Source organism: Amphibalanus amphitrite, unplaced genomic scaffold, assembly GCF_019059575.1.
Source record: "Amphibalanus amphitrite isolate SeventyFive unplaced genomic scaffold, NRLGWU_Aamphi_draft 000125F_arrow, whole genome shotgun sequence".
Classification (NCBI taxonomy): Eukaryota; Metazoa; Arthropoda; class Thecostraca; order Balanomorpha; family Balanidae; genus Amphibalanus; species Amphibalanus amphitrite.
In genome coordinates, this window is record NW_024881620.1 from 806,211 (window position 1) to 820,432 (window position 14,222).

The window sequence follows — 14,222 nt, forward strand, 5'->3', positions numbered from 1 at the left end:
TCACCGGCGCTGGCTCAGCGGTCTCTCCGACAGAAAGAGAAGCTGCGAGGAGCGTGGGAGAGCGGGAGAGAGGGCGCCGGAGTGGGAGAGGGGAGCGCGAGGCCCATCGATCTGGCGTCGGCGTCGACCGATCGTTACCCGGCCCCTGGCAGTGGGCACGCAGCGAGCGCCGGGAGACGGTCCGACCGGCCGGACCCGTGCGCCGCGCGCCGTACAAAACCGCCGGCCCGCCCACCGCCGGCGCGCACACCCACACACACACACACACACACACGCACAAATGGACAGCTCTCTGCGAAACACGCACGACACTCGTTCACTCACATCTCAGGCCACTAGGAGGCATACGCTAACCGTCACTACTGCGCGCACTTTTCGTTCGAGCTCGGCGGCGGCGGCGCGCGCTCCACCTCACAGCCAGCCACAGGGCCGCCCCCGCCCCCGCTGCCGCCGCCGCCGCCGCCGCCGTGATGCCGGGGGCGGCCGTCGGCCGGCCGGTCGCGGAGGTCAGCGCGCGGCGCCGGCGGCGCTGTATTGTCCAGGGGGCGGCGGCGCGGCGTCCCGCCGGCACCGGACACGAGCCGTGCCGGTCACACTCCGTGCCGCGGACGCAGCCCGGATGGAAGCAGCAGTCGTCGTCACCGTACTGCGGCGCGCCCGTGACGAAAGGTACCACCTCGGGTATGTCCTTATCTGCGAACACACATAAAACTGAATGAATGAGTGCTTCAGTTGGAATGCTACGTGCGCTCTGAATGTTTGATTAGCAGCTAGTTGTCTAAGACCTACTGAGTTGTTAATGCTGACCTTTTCGTTAAATTGATATAATTGCGATAGGGGTGATTTTTTAAACTATTTGATGGCTAGTGGTTGGCTTACGACATCCCGCGCTACATAATCAATATGATTTCATCTTACAACACACTTCATATTTGGACCGGCCTTATGAGGATAAGATCCAAACATAGACACAAAAGCTAATAAGCTGCCCTTTCAAAGGCACGTTGCATCATTAGAAAATAACTTATCCTGAATATATACGTTATTCAGCGAATTCAGCTGTGGTGAGGCCGTGGCTGGCTGAGCGGTTACCTCCGCAGTAGAAGGTAGGCTCTCCGGCGTACTGGTGACTGCTCTCGGCCCTCTCGGCCGGTAGCAGGTACGGACAGGTCTGCTGCACGCGCTGGCAGACGGAGCGGCACGGTCGCAACCGGCCCCCGCCCGGGCTGGCGCCGTGGTAAGGCAGGTAGACGGCGCACAGCCACCGGCGGTACGCCTCCTGTGCGGGAAATGGACGGTCAGAACAGACCACAGCTTGGTACTGAACACACCGACACTACACATAGTCCACACAGTCAGAGGCGGCACGCCTCCTGTCGAGGAGATCGTCGTCTGTCCTGCTGTCTATCTCCCGTCCAGGAGATAGACGGTCAGAACAGCCCACAGTTACTGAACACAATTGCACTACACAAGTACACATACTACATACATAGTTCACAGCCACCGGCGGTACGCCTTCCGTACGGGACAGAGACGGTCAGAACTCTGAACTCAGATCACGCCGATACCAGTTCTATACACTAGCAAATGTACAGGTCTCGCGAGATTAAGCGGTAGGTTTTGCACTGTTACATTTCTGGTTATATCTCAGAAACTAATCGATCTACGATGAAGCCATTTTACACGATCATGGCCGGCTTGTTACCCAACAAGTCGATCGCATCTTCAACACTTAAAAGCTTAAGACGACGAAGATATAGCATGAAGTACACTAAATTTTCTAGGTGCAAAACCTACCGTTAAAACCCGCGAGACCTGTACATAGCTACACAACGGCGGCGATATACGCCTCGGCTGTATGTACGCTAGCAATAGACGGTCAACAGATTACAGGCAAACTTCGAACAAACATGTAAGAATCACAATATATTTTCAAAATCACGAAATATCTACCTATATGTATGCAATGGACATGGGTTGCAGCTGATGACCAAGAACCACTTGAAAGGCTTTGTAATGACATTAAAAGGCCACTGGCACTTTTCCGACAATAACTTGCTGTACCTACACATGAAAGAGAAATAAATATTAATTTTAAATAATGACTTCGTCAATCAATGGGCCATCCCGTCGGTGATTCTGAGAACTAAATAAATGAATAAAAGCATTTGAAATACGCTCAGGTCGCTCAACAATACGACTTTTTCATATGCAGCATGACCTTTTCGGGTCAGATCATGACCTTGATCCGGATCTGAGGTCAAATCATAGTTCAGTTGGTGGGTCTCGACGAGAGAAACATGACGGAGGTAAAAATTACCTACACATTGATTAAGCCCTAAGCTATTGCGGGATATTGTATCAGGAAAATCTATTTTGACGGTTTTCGCCCTCTTTGGGTCTAACCGTTGACCTGAGGTCAAATATGAGGATATAAGGAAGCCGGGGGAAGCCCGGCAGGGTAAGCTCTTTTTCGTTTTCATCACATACTCGTACCTTGCGTGCTGCATAAAATGTTGTTATCCTCTTAGCTAGATAAGTTAATTGGCCGTGTTTTCCCAAAAAATCGGATTTGTGGAACGAACATAAAGTTGCGTAATCCGAGTTTTATAAAAGCATTGATTTTTTTGATGAAACCTTTATGTGCCTTCCAAATCTTGACGGAAAGTAAAATCCCCCAAGGCAGTTTTTCTGCTCTGCACTAAACATTTTTAACCTTCGCCCCAGTGGAGGCGGGGCATATGTTACCACCCTGTCGCGTTTTTTGCTTGTGAATAAGAAAGCGCCGCGCCGCTTGGCGTAGCTTGCTGTACATCAATTTTTGACAAGGTGTGAAATTTTTGACCCCAGGTCATGTCAGGTCAGGTCACTTGGTCAAGTTAACTGACCAAGCCTAAAAAAGTTTGTCCACCCTGCAGTGTTTGTCAGAGAGGTTTTAACCCGCGCCCGGCTGGGGGTCCTGGATTTCCACGCCCTGCTGGGGGGGGGGGGTGTTTGAACACCCCCCTTCTAACTCGGCTCCTGGGCCACGTAGCGATACGTGGAAGACGGCGTTCGAAAGAGTGTCAAAAATAATGACGAATCACTTCGGTCAATTTTTTGGTCAGGTCAAAGGTCAGGTCACCAGAGGTCATTGAAGGCAAAATTTCGCCGATTTCCAGGACGAATGTCGACTATTTCCAAGAAGCCAACGCATAACTCGGGAACCAATAGAGCTACAGCGCTGCGGAAAAGCGCATTCGATAGCCCTATTAACGTCCTTTCTGAGTAAACTTCTCAGATTTGACCTAACGTCAACGGTTTTGCCTGCAGGGGGCAAAAACTGCAAAAATAGCCGATTTTTTCGGAAACAGTTTTTCTGCAATAACTTTTGACCCAAGCCTTGTACGATCTTACTTTTACCGGCATCGTGTTCCTCTTGTCAAGACGCATCGAATGAACTATAACCTGGTCTTGGAAGGTCAACTTGAAAATTTGACCTCAGGTCAAGGTCATGACCTGACAGGAAAGGGTCATGCTGCATATCAGTCGATTCGTATCGTCGAGCTGAACACATCTAAGGCGCTTTCATCGCTCTAGCATGCCTCTATCAAATGTTATTTGCGAAAAACTGTTGGATACCATTCGTGACCTAAGATGACCTCAGGGCATAAACAGGGGTCGCGGACACCATTTTCATGTTCAGTGTGTCTAAACCACTTGTAATTCAGTGTTTGGTAGTGTTTATAATGTCTTTCGTCCAAAAGAGGCGCATTTCAATTTTCTCCCATTGACTTATAATGGGGAGGTCGCAAAATTGACCTGACCTTAGGTCATCTGACCTTGAATGACCTTGGTCTGAAATTTTAATAACATGTGTAGAATTGATGTATGATAAGGTGTACGTTTTTGAGATATTTGCGAAAACCCACAAGGGGGGGTGTTCAAACACCCCCCCCCCCCCCAGCAGGACGCGGGTTAAACTTGGTGGATTGCACGATGTTATGGGCACCTTACCTACTTTGTATATCTCGGATTTTTTACGGGCGATGCTGGCGTTTTTTTTGTGGCGGCGGTGTTTGCGTTTTTTGCGGTGTTTGCGTTTTGCGGCGGACGCGCGTTTTTTGCGGCATTTTGTGCGTTTTTTTCTGCGGTTTTCGGCGGGCGGGCGATTGTTTTTTTGCGAAGTTTGCGTTGGCGTTTTAGGCGTGCGTTTTGCGTTGTTTCCGTTTGGCGGCGGGCGGGCGGTTTTTCACAATTAAAGTCCCAACCTTCGGATCCGCAGTGCTGTTCGACAAGCGCTGCCCTGGCCTATATCTCGGATTTTTTACATCCGTGACCGAAGGTCAGGCCAGTGGCGTGACCTTTCCATTATAAGTCAATGGAGAAAAATGAAAATGCCTCTAGATCCGTGTGTACGCATAGGAACAGGCCAAGTATTTCAGAATCACAATGGTTTGGACCACCCATGACGACCAAGGTGTCTTTTTGCTGATAGCCTCTAAAAAGGTCATCCGAAGTCATTTGAGACTACAAACATATTTTTGCCAATAACTCTCGATTGGAAACAGATAGAACGCTGGGGATGGCTTCATTGTGTTTGTCTTGTCGAGACGCATCGAATGATATGCAACATGACCTATTTGTGTCACCACGTGACCTTGACCTCAGGTCAAAGTTTGACCTTGACCTTTCCGGGTAAAAAAAATATATTTTCCGAAGCGACTGAAGGAGAGCACGATAGTGCCATTGCCAATTTTTCATCTTTGCTGGTTCAAAAGATATTCGTGAAAAAGTTGCATTCAAAAACAACTAAATGTTTGACCTATGGAGGATTAACCCGCGCATGACTGGGGTATTTTCCATAACGCGAGTGACTGGGGGGAGGGGGCTCTCCAGAACCCCCCTCCTATCCCCGAAACTACTGGGCAGATCGTCAAAGTTCAAACGGCGTCAGATAGCCCTGGAACAACTGGTTAACGAAACCTATTTTCATTGAACTCGAGGTCACCGATGACGTCACAGGTCAGGTCAAAGTAAAAATTATCGGCATTTTTGCTTGTTTACAATTTAGGCTCTGACCGCCGGCTGACAAGTCCGATCAGGCTCATTTTTGGCTTACGCACTCCTTGATATATGCCTTAGATACCCTGAGGATACCGAACTTTTTCTTCGAATTTTTCAGGTCAAGGCCAGGTCATCCTAGGTCACGAAAATTGTATATCATGTATCGGTCACGTGACGGATGTTTTATGGTCCATTTTGCTCGTAGATTTCGAAAACAATGTCGTCTGTGTCATTTGAGGTCAATTTAAGCTAAATTTACCGGAGGTTAGGTCACTTTCAGGTCAGAAAAGGTCAAATTTTGAAAATGAAATTTTTCAACAAAAATGTGCCTATCAGATGCAGTTTGAGCTCAGGAACACGATGGTGCTATTTATATTGCTGTATGATGTCAAAAACGTACTGAAAATGGTTTTGAAAAATATATAACTGTAAAATTTTGACAATAATGCAAATAACTTGGCTATTTTTGAAGACATTGGGCTAAAAATTGCTAGAGTAGTTTATCAGTGTGTGTTCTATCACATATATTCCGGTTTTTACGAAAAATCAAAAACTTTTTGAAAAAAAATCAAAAATATATGTTTTTTTTGTAATTGTAAATACATATTTTTCAAAATTTTCAAAATTTTGAAAATTCGAGATAGCAGTTTGATAGCTACGTGTATTGGTAGTTCACTGATGCAAAGAAACTGGTTCTACCTTTACAAATGAACTCTTGAGAGCGTTTGCTGTAGTTCAATATTTTGTATCAAAATCGGCCGATATGACGTCACTTTGACGTCACTTACAGCCAAACCATGGTAGCTAGAAAGTTAAAATTTTAACACAAGGTGTCAAATTGATGCCGCTGAAGGTACTGCAAGTTTCGTTTTGATCCGTCAAACAGTTTAGAAAATATTGCCGAAAAAGGGAGAGGGGCTCTATAGAGCTCCCCCCCCGTCATGCGCGGGTTAACCGTTGACCTGAGGTCAATTTTGATGATGACCTTATCAAAGGAAGAGTTGAAAGGCTATCGATTGCTTTTCATGCGTTTCTCTAGCTATCATAGTTTCTGAGATAACGGCATGTTTCCTGAAAAATATTATGACATTTGGCAAATTTTGACCTTTGATGACCTCTGGTGACCCCCAATATTGCTCTAAGATGAAAAATGATGAGATATTTTCAAAAGTACGCATTGAGAGCTATCGACTGCTTTTTACCGCGTCTTTCTAGCCCTCTTAGTTTTTTAGTTAGAGGTGGGTGGTAACATATGCCTCCCCCCCCCCCCCCCACTATGGCGAAGTTGGCTGAGACCGCCACTGGGGCGCGGGTTAAAGCTAGAAGCCTGATTTTTGGCATAGCTGCTCTTCTATTTTTTTTCAGCGTCCACTGAAAATTTCAAGTTTCTGTGTGTGTTTTTTTCGGAGATATGACCTTGTTCTTCAGATCATGTCATGTCTCATGACCCAAATGACGAATAAGGCCTACCCAATATCTTGCGTTGGCTATGAGTCTTTTGAGCTTTTGACACCTTGAGTTGCCAGTCTGACACCTTCGACAGTTTGACACTTGTTTTGCCAGTCTTACCCCCCCCCGCTCTCTTTCCCACCCATCGTATTAGGTACGTAAAATGTTTAGTACAGAGCAGAAACACTACCTGGGAGGGGGGTGGCAACCCCCCCCCCCCCCATGTGCGGGCGAGGGTTAAACTTTGGACTCCAAATTCTGTCATAGAACCGAAATTGCGCGATCAGAGGGTAGAGGGCAGGGTCAACGCAACAAGCTTCGCTTAGCTCTGTCCTTATGAATCCTTTCATTCAAAAGGTTTGGACTAAATGTATGAAAAAAGGTTTTATCTGATTCCTCGTTCACTGGCAACACGCTAGATTTTCCACGAAGCTCTATCTTGATCAGGGGCCAAATGACTGTGCCCCTACCCCTCCCCCCCCCCCGCCCCCACTACCACCTATATACCACCAGACGCTGAAGGCCAATACGGGAGGAATTGAATACGGAAAATTGGACATGGAATCACAAGCTTATTCAATCTGAAGTCTAACCTGAAACATTGCCGTGTGCATGGGGTTAGCAAAAGTCAATGACATACGATGGCCTTTGACTCAAATACCTACAAGCATTTCAAGTACCCACGCACGGTTTTGTGAGAGAAACGCTGCCTGGGAGGAAAGCACCTATAAATATCGGTCGGAAATTTCATTGCTTACACTTCACTGTTACCACTTAATGTGTGGAGTGAGGACGAATGTACCGATACAGCAGGGAAATATCCGCTGAAACTTGCAATATTGGTAGGTTCTAAGCACAACGGTCATCCATCTGGATGGTTCCCAATGATGTGTCAACTCTAAATGTCATCGGTGAATCCATTTTCAAAATGCAGAAGCGAGCCCTGCACGTGCGCAAAGAGTAGTACCCCCACCGACAACGACGACACATGGCAATAGTGCAATGCGTCATTGCTCACAGCCAGGTGGACAGCCGGACGCTCTGAGGTTTCCGTTAGCTTGAGCCAGGCCGGACCCGGTCTGATCGTAACACCTTTACGTGTACGCCGGGAAGTTTTTACGTCGCCTCCCGGCTCCATCTAGCTCGGCGCTAACTGGGCCACGTAGCGACATAACGTAAGCGGTTTCCCAAAGGTCGTCAAAACAGTAAAATATAAAAATATAGGTTATCTTTCAGACCATGCCAAGGGTACAATCATCCAACCAAAGTAAATTTTTCCTGATTTTGACATTCTTGGACAATTTGGCTCTGAACTAATGAAAAAGCAGCAAGGAAAAATATTTCGTATCTCTTTTTAAGTTTGTTTTTCCTTATTTTCATTCAAGGGACGTGGGATCAAGGTATGAGGGGAGGATACGTTGGACTGATTCGACCAGCGGCTGGTGCACCGCTGGGCCCGAGGCACACCGTTAGGACTGATGTGCCTCGATGGAGTCTGGCTCCTGCTCGTTTGATCCACGTTTGGCTCCTATAAACCTGTCGTGTCACCTTAGGCCCAACCATTGGACTTAAGCGTCCCAATCCTCTCTCGCCTCACTCCGCCGAGATTCACTAAGCCATGACAATTCTCCTATCCCTCTCCGATCAGTTACAGGTAGTGTTAACCACGATAAACGTTTAGAGCCTCGTGCCAAACGTCCCATTTGCAGCCGCATTTAGACTCCGGTGCTGTGAAGTTTAAGCTTCTAGCTTACGCCGTCTTGCCAGTTTCGTTACCACTTACCCTTACATTTGATCAGCACGAGAACTGCTTGCAGGCCGCAGGGGCCATTATTAAAAGTTGGATGGAAATAAGAAAGCATCGCCTCGGCCATTCATTCAACCATTCACTAGGTAACGGTAGCGTATTTATCGCAATACCTAGTTCGTACGTCTTAACTCAGAACGGATCGTTGGTTCTGCGGTCTGCAGCGTCCGCCGCACTCACCTTACACGTTGAACAGTTGTGCATCACGGAGTAACGCGCGTCACAATCGTATCGGTCCAGGATGCTCACGAAGCTCTCATACATCGCGCCCACTTCTCTATCACGCACAGCGAGGCTGGCCAGGTGGTGTTCGAGCCTGCTCTGGTCACACCGCAGCGGCGCGTCGCTGCGCAGGTCCCACGGCACCGTGAACCACAGGCTGACCTCCGGACAGTGTTTGAGCCTGTGGCGGCGCAGCAGCAGCAGCGCCGGGCAGCCGGAGCCCTGGCCGGCCCCGTCGCCGCCGGTCGGGGCCGCGCACTGGCTCCGGTTGGCGGAAAGGCACTCTTGCAGGCGATGTGCGGCGGCCGGGTGGCGGCGGCCTGTCTCGGCGGCCAGCAGCCACAGTCCGAGGAGCAGCGGGCCGAGCTGCAGCTGCGCTCCGGGCCGGTCACGGCGCCGCGCCGGCGGCATCAGCGCGCTGCAGCGGCCGCCGCCGCAGCACCATCGCACCGCGCACTCCTCTCAGCGGGGCGCCATCTTGCTCTGGCCCGCCGCCGCCGCCGCCGCCGACGGACTCGTCCCGTCGCCGCCGACGGCAGAGGGGCGGCGCGCGCGGCCACCGGTGCCGATCGACTGGGACGGCGCTCGACGCTGCCGACCGACGCCGAGATCCGACCGCTCGTTAGCCGCGATCGGCCACCTCGACAGGGGGACACGGTACGCGAACTTCCGGCCCGATGCGGCCGGCGGACGGCCGCAGCCCATTGTGGAGCGTCAATTACCTGTGGCTGCTGGGATGGCCATTGTCCCGTTTCGAACGTAAGGGAGTTCATGAGCTGAGGGCGTCGAAATCCCATCCTTGTCTTGTCGGGAACGTGTCATGTTTTAGGATTATACGAGAGGCAGTCATGGGAAGAAATATACTCTTCTTCTCAGACTCTCGGAAAAGCCAGGACTTACCTATGCGTAATGTGAAGTGTAGGTAAGTACTACTGCTGCTTATATGTATCATTTAGTGCCCTCGACTAGCTTAGGTGGCTTATAACAGTACTCAATCAAAAGCAAATCTATTGAATTCGATTCTAAATACAAAGAAGTTAATTTAAAAGACATGTTTTCATTTTGTTTTGGAAAAAAAATGTTACCTAAGTAATGTACCGTCTATTGAGAACAATGTGAATTTGGTAGGTATTTGTATTTTAAATTTGACGTATTTTATGTGGATTATTTTTTATACGAAATTGATGGCTATTGAATCGATGTAAAAAAATCAGCCCGTACTGCTGGTGAATAAGTGCTTTATGAAACGATGTTTCAGTCTGTAGTCTGCACCGCTAATCAGAGGGATCAGTCTGGACTTCTGCCTCGCTATTTCAGTCTTTGACTTTGATCAGACAGCTCAGTACAGCTATACCTCTGAGCAGACCAGCCATATCCCCAACGCTGACTAGACATCCCATGTAGGTATACCGCTGAGCAGTCAGATCTATCTCCGTCGCTGACTGCGCCGGCCCCAGCAGCGGCTCTGATCGTGTCGATGCGGCACGGCGCCGCGGCGGCCGCGGGCGGTCCGCGGCGACGGTTCGACTGCCGGCGTCACCGCGCGCACCGCTCCGTCCTCACGTCAGCCGACGAGGGCCCTCAGCCGGTCGCTCGCCGACCGTCTTTGATGCTGACTTCACAGATTTGGCTCCGGAATTGTGGTCGAGAGTCACGTCTTTAAATAAAATGTAAAATGGGAGACATGGACGCTTTGTCACGGGAGTCGCAGTTTGGATGAAGATCATTTAACCCTTTCATTTAAATATTCCGCCAAGAATACGAGTAGGTAGTTGAAATTTGTTATCCTCCTGGTAACTTTCATCGGTGTTCCGATGTCTGACGCAACTAGATATAAAAATTGCCGCCGTCCAAGTACGAGGCCAACGAAGCTCAGTTTGTTAGAGCGTTGGACTCCGCGTGGTGAGAGCACGCGTTCCCGGTTATAACAGTCCGGGTTCGAAGCGCGACGGGCCTTGCCGCCGTCCAAGTACGAGGCCGGTCCCGTAGCTCAGTTGGTTAGAGCGTTGGACTCCGCGTGGTGAGAGCACGCGTTCCCGGTTATAACAGTTCCGGGTTCGAAGCGCGACGGGCGCTCGACATTTATGGGCCTCCTGACAGGTATGGTTGCGGTTGGTGGCAGGCCGTAGCCAGGCGAAGTCAGCGAGGGGACCGGCCGTGCGCGGCTTTGTGCGCACGTTAAACTTTGGACTCTAAATTCTGCCATAGAATCGGAATTGCGCGATCGGAGGGTAGAGGGCAGGGTCATCGCAACAAGCTTCGCTTAGCGGTGGCTCTGTCCTTGTGAATCCTTCCCATCAAAAGGTTCGGACAAAATTTATAAAAAAAAGAAAAAAAAGAAATTGTTAAACAGATAATAGAAATAGGTACGTTAAAAACAACATGGGCTGAATATAAATTCGAGAAGTCAGTGCGTTATTTTGAACGCACTTCACGCCAAACTTCTTTGGCGAAAGAGGACGACATGCAGGCTGTCTTCATGGACATCGACAAAATGTAAGCAATTATTCCAGTATATGGTTTGGCAACGATGGCATGCGCCATGCACATGATCGTTCTCGGCATAAAACTGAGATGTGGACAAAATGCAAGCTTTAGTAAGACTGGTCTCATATAGATGTCGCATCGGTACGCTGTCGGTGGTAGCCAGCAAACAATGGGGGATGGGATAGGGAGGTATTCAACAGAAAGTTATGAAACAACTAAAGCCATCGGAAAACTTGGATGTGTTCAACTCAGCAATGCGAATCGAATGGCGCACGGAATCATTTCTGGCCATCTCACGACCTTGACCTTAGGAAAAAACTTAGCTGACCCGTAAGGTCGATTCAAAGCATCTCGGCGAGAAAACCACTTTGGTCGTAAAATCAATGTCGTGCAAACTTGGCAGGTATACAAAGCAATTCGCAGTTATAAGTTGTTACGCAGTAATGCCATTACTACTGTAAAACATTGTTTTGCAAAAAGGACGGTTTTAACGGCTTTTGCTCTCTGGAGGCTGAACCGCTCAAGATTACCTTATGGACCGTTGACCTTAGGTCAAGTTCGAAGACAAGAGGCGAAAAGGCTTCAAAAGAGCTGTCGAGTGCTTTTGTATGATATTCCAGTTGTCGACGTCGTGTAAAAGCCATGAGACGAATCGCCAAGGAACTTGAAAATCGGAAAAATTTGCCTTTTGATGATCTCGGGTGACGTTCTTTGAATTGATCTTAACCCGCGCACCGACGGGGGGCGGATATCCGCCCCCCTGAGGTTTTTCGTAGATAGCGGGAAAACCGCGGCGCGTAGCGCCGCGAAATTAGTACGACTATCCTCTCATCAATTTTACACATGGTGTGCAAGTTTGAACCTCCTAACTTTCAAGGTCAGGTCACCAGGTCACTTTGAATGACCCAGCCTCAAGTCACTTTTTTGCAACTTTATCACCATGTCAGAGCTACAGTAGATGCCGGAGGTCTTTGAAAGTCGCAGGATGTTATAAGATCATTGGTAGCTACAATTTGTTTATCTCGGAATTTTGATATCGATGACCTAAGGTCAGGTCAATTTCTCGACCTCCCCATTATAAGTCAAAGGGTGAAAAATCAACTCCCTGTTTTAATTACTAAAACGAGTCGGAATGGCCCCATAAACCATACATTTTTTAGAATGGAGATGCTATTGCTGAGCATATTTATTAGTATGTATATAAGAAATATTTTTAAATGTAGCCTGATGCTCATCATATATTAGTTAAGTTTTAAGCGAAATAGACAAAGAGAATAATATTTCGACCACGGGTCATCATCAGATTCGAATAGGAAAATCGAGCAGCCAGCCAAAGACAACGAACCAAGATCCAGATAGCAAAAATATGCGGTGTAACGTGCCTAATCAGAGGCCTGTTTCACTAAAAACTTGCGATTACAAGTGTTTGAACTTTACAATTCATAAGTATTTTTGCAAACTATAACCCGGTTTACATAGCATATTTGACGAGGCTCTAGCTCGTTAATTTGGCGATAATTTCGATGCAGTGGTCTTCAAATATTTAGAGGGGATCATTTTGTGAATTGTTCAGCACCATTGGCATCTTTTGCAACATCGCGGACGGAGATATAAGCTTGCAACAAACCTTATGTAAACGCGTCTTATGTAAAATCGGATTTCACTAAACTTCATCACCAGCGGCACCTCCGATAAAAAGAGTTTGCAAAAAAACTTGTAAACAGTAAAAATGTTTTTAATCAAGAACTACAACATGTTACAGATATTGCTTCTTTTTATCAAATTATGTCTAGTATTCATGTCAAAAAATGCATGAATAAATTATAAATAATGATGCTGTTTCTAAATGACCTATAAATGATACTTCACAATATTTTATTATTGAAAGAAAATAACACGCAAAACATTTGACAGCAGAAGACTGTTGAATGCAATTATGGCGCGCGAATGACAAAACATGACGATATTTATTTATTGCTCGTAGCTGGTTCGTAGGGATTGTGCTAAGTAAAAAAGAGCATAAAATGACTCACTATGATGACTCAGCATATCATATTTGTTTTAAATAATTGATTGCTTTGCATCATTGCACAAAAAGTAATAAAATTCCGAACGTAAGAGCCACTGGAATTTCGGGTTTGTAAGTTCAACGCAGTGTTTTTATATACCTTGGTTCAACGTTTTCTTTCAAGTTTTTGGTCTTCGTGAAACAGAAAGTTTGCGATTTCGATGTTTCTTACAAACTTTTTTCTTGTAAAAAAGTTGGTAAATTTTAAACTCAAAATTCATGCTCGGAGGTTTCGTGAAATCCAAATTTCAAATGTTGGTAAATATTTCTTTTAAACTCAAGTTTTTTCTTTGTAGTTACACACTTTATTTGTTAGTGAAACAGGCCTCAGATGACACCCTAAAAGGAGATACACAATATAAATAACAGCAACGGTACATATAGACATGCCAAATACGTAACTGGCTTCTGCAATGGGTAACGACGGATACAATGCATACCTAGACAAACATGTCGCGTACATAGTTACAAATCATACGATGACGAGCATGATAACGGGTAAAGTAGGCGCCACGATGACGTGTTTTTATTCAGCAGCGGTTTTCTATTTCTAATCTCAATGGATTCTGTTATTCTAAGATTTGCTTCGTCTTTACATATGTCCAGAATAGTGATTTCAAATTGCTCATTTTTGGCTTGAATTGTCGCATTCGCCGTCAACATATGATCACCAAGGTCAGTCCCACTCCTTGTTTCTAGCATCACCCAAGTGTTCCATAAATCGTGTCCTTATCATATATCATATCATATCATCATATATCATAAATCGTGTCCTTATATGATAAGGACACGAATCGTGTCCTTATCATATATCATATCATATCATCATATATCATAAATCGTGTCCTTATATGATAAGGACACGATTTATGGAACACTTGGGTGATGCTAGAAACAAAAAGGGTGGGACTGACCTTGGTGATCATATGTTGACGGCGCATGCGACAATTCAAGCCAAAAATGAGCAATTTGAAATCACTATTCTGGACATATGTAAAGACGAAGCAAATCTTAGAATAACAGAATCCATTGAGATTAGAAATAGAAAACCGCTGCTGAATAAAAACACGTCATCGTGGCGCCTACTTTACCCGTTATCATACTCGTCATCGTATGATTTGTTACTATGTACGCGACATGTTT

At 46.8% G+C, this 14,222-nt stretch overlaps 1 protein-coding gene across 1 annotated transcript; it reads right to left on the reverse strand.

The window, feature by feature from the left end:
- Positions 1–9,054, reverse strand: LOC122381711 (transmembrane protein FAM155A-like). Its single transcript, XM_043366200.1, has 4 exons — positions 8,483–9,054; positions 1,093–1,279; positions 572–693; positions 1–42 (listed from the first exon to the last, which is right to left on the reverse strand). Exons 1-4 carry the CDS (start codon positions 8,933–8,935, stop codon positions 1–3), a joined length of 804 nt encoding a protein of 267 aa, XP_043222135.1. The 5' UTR covers positions 8,936–9,054.
- Between the last annotated feature and the right edge of the window lie 5,168 nt (positions 9,055–14,222).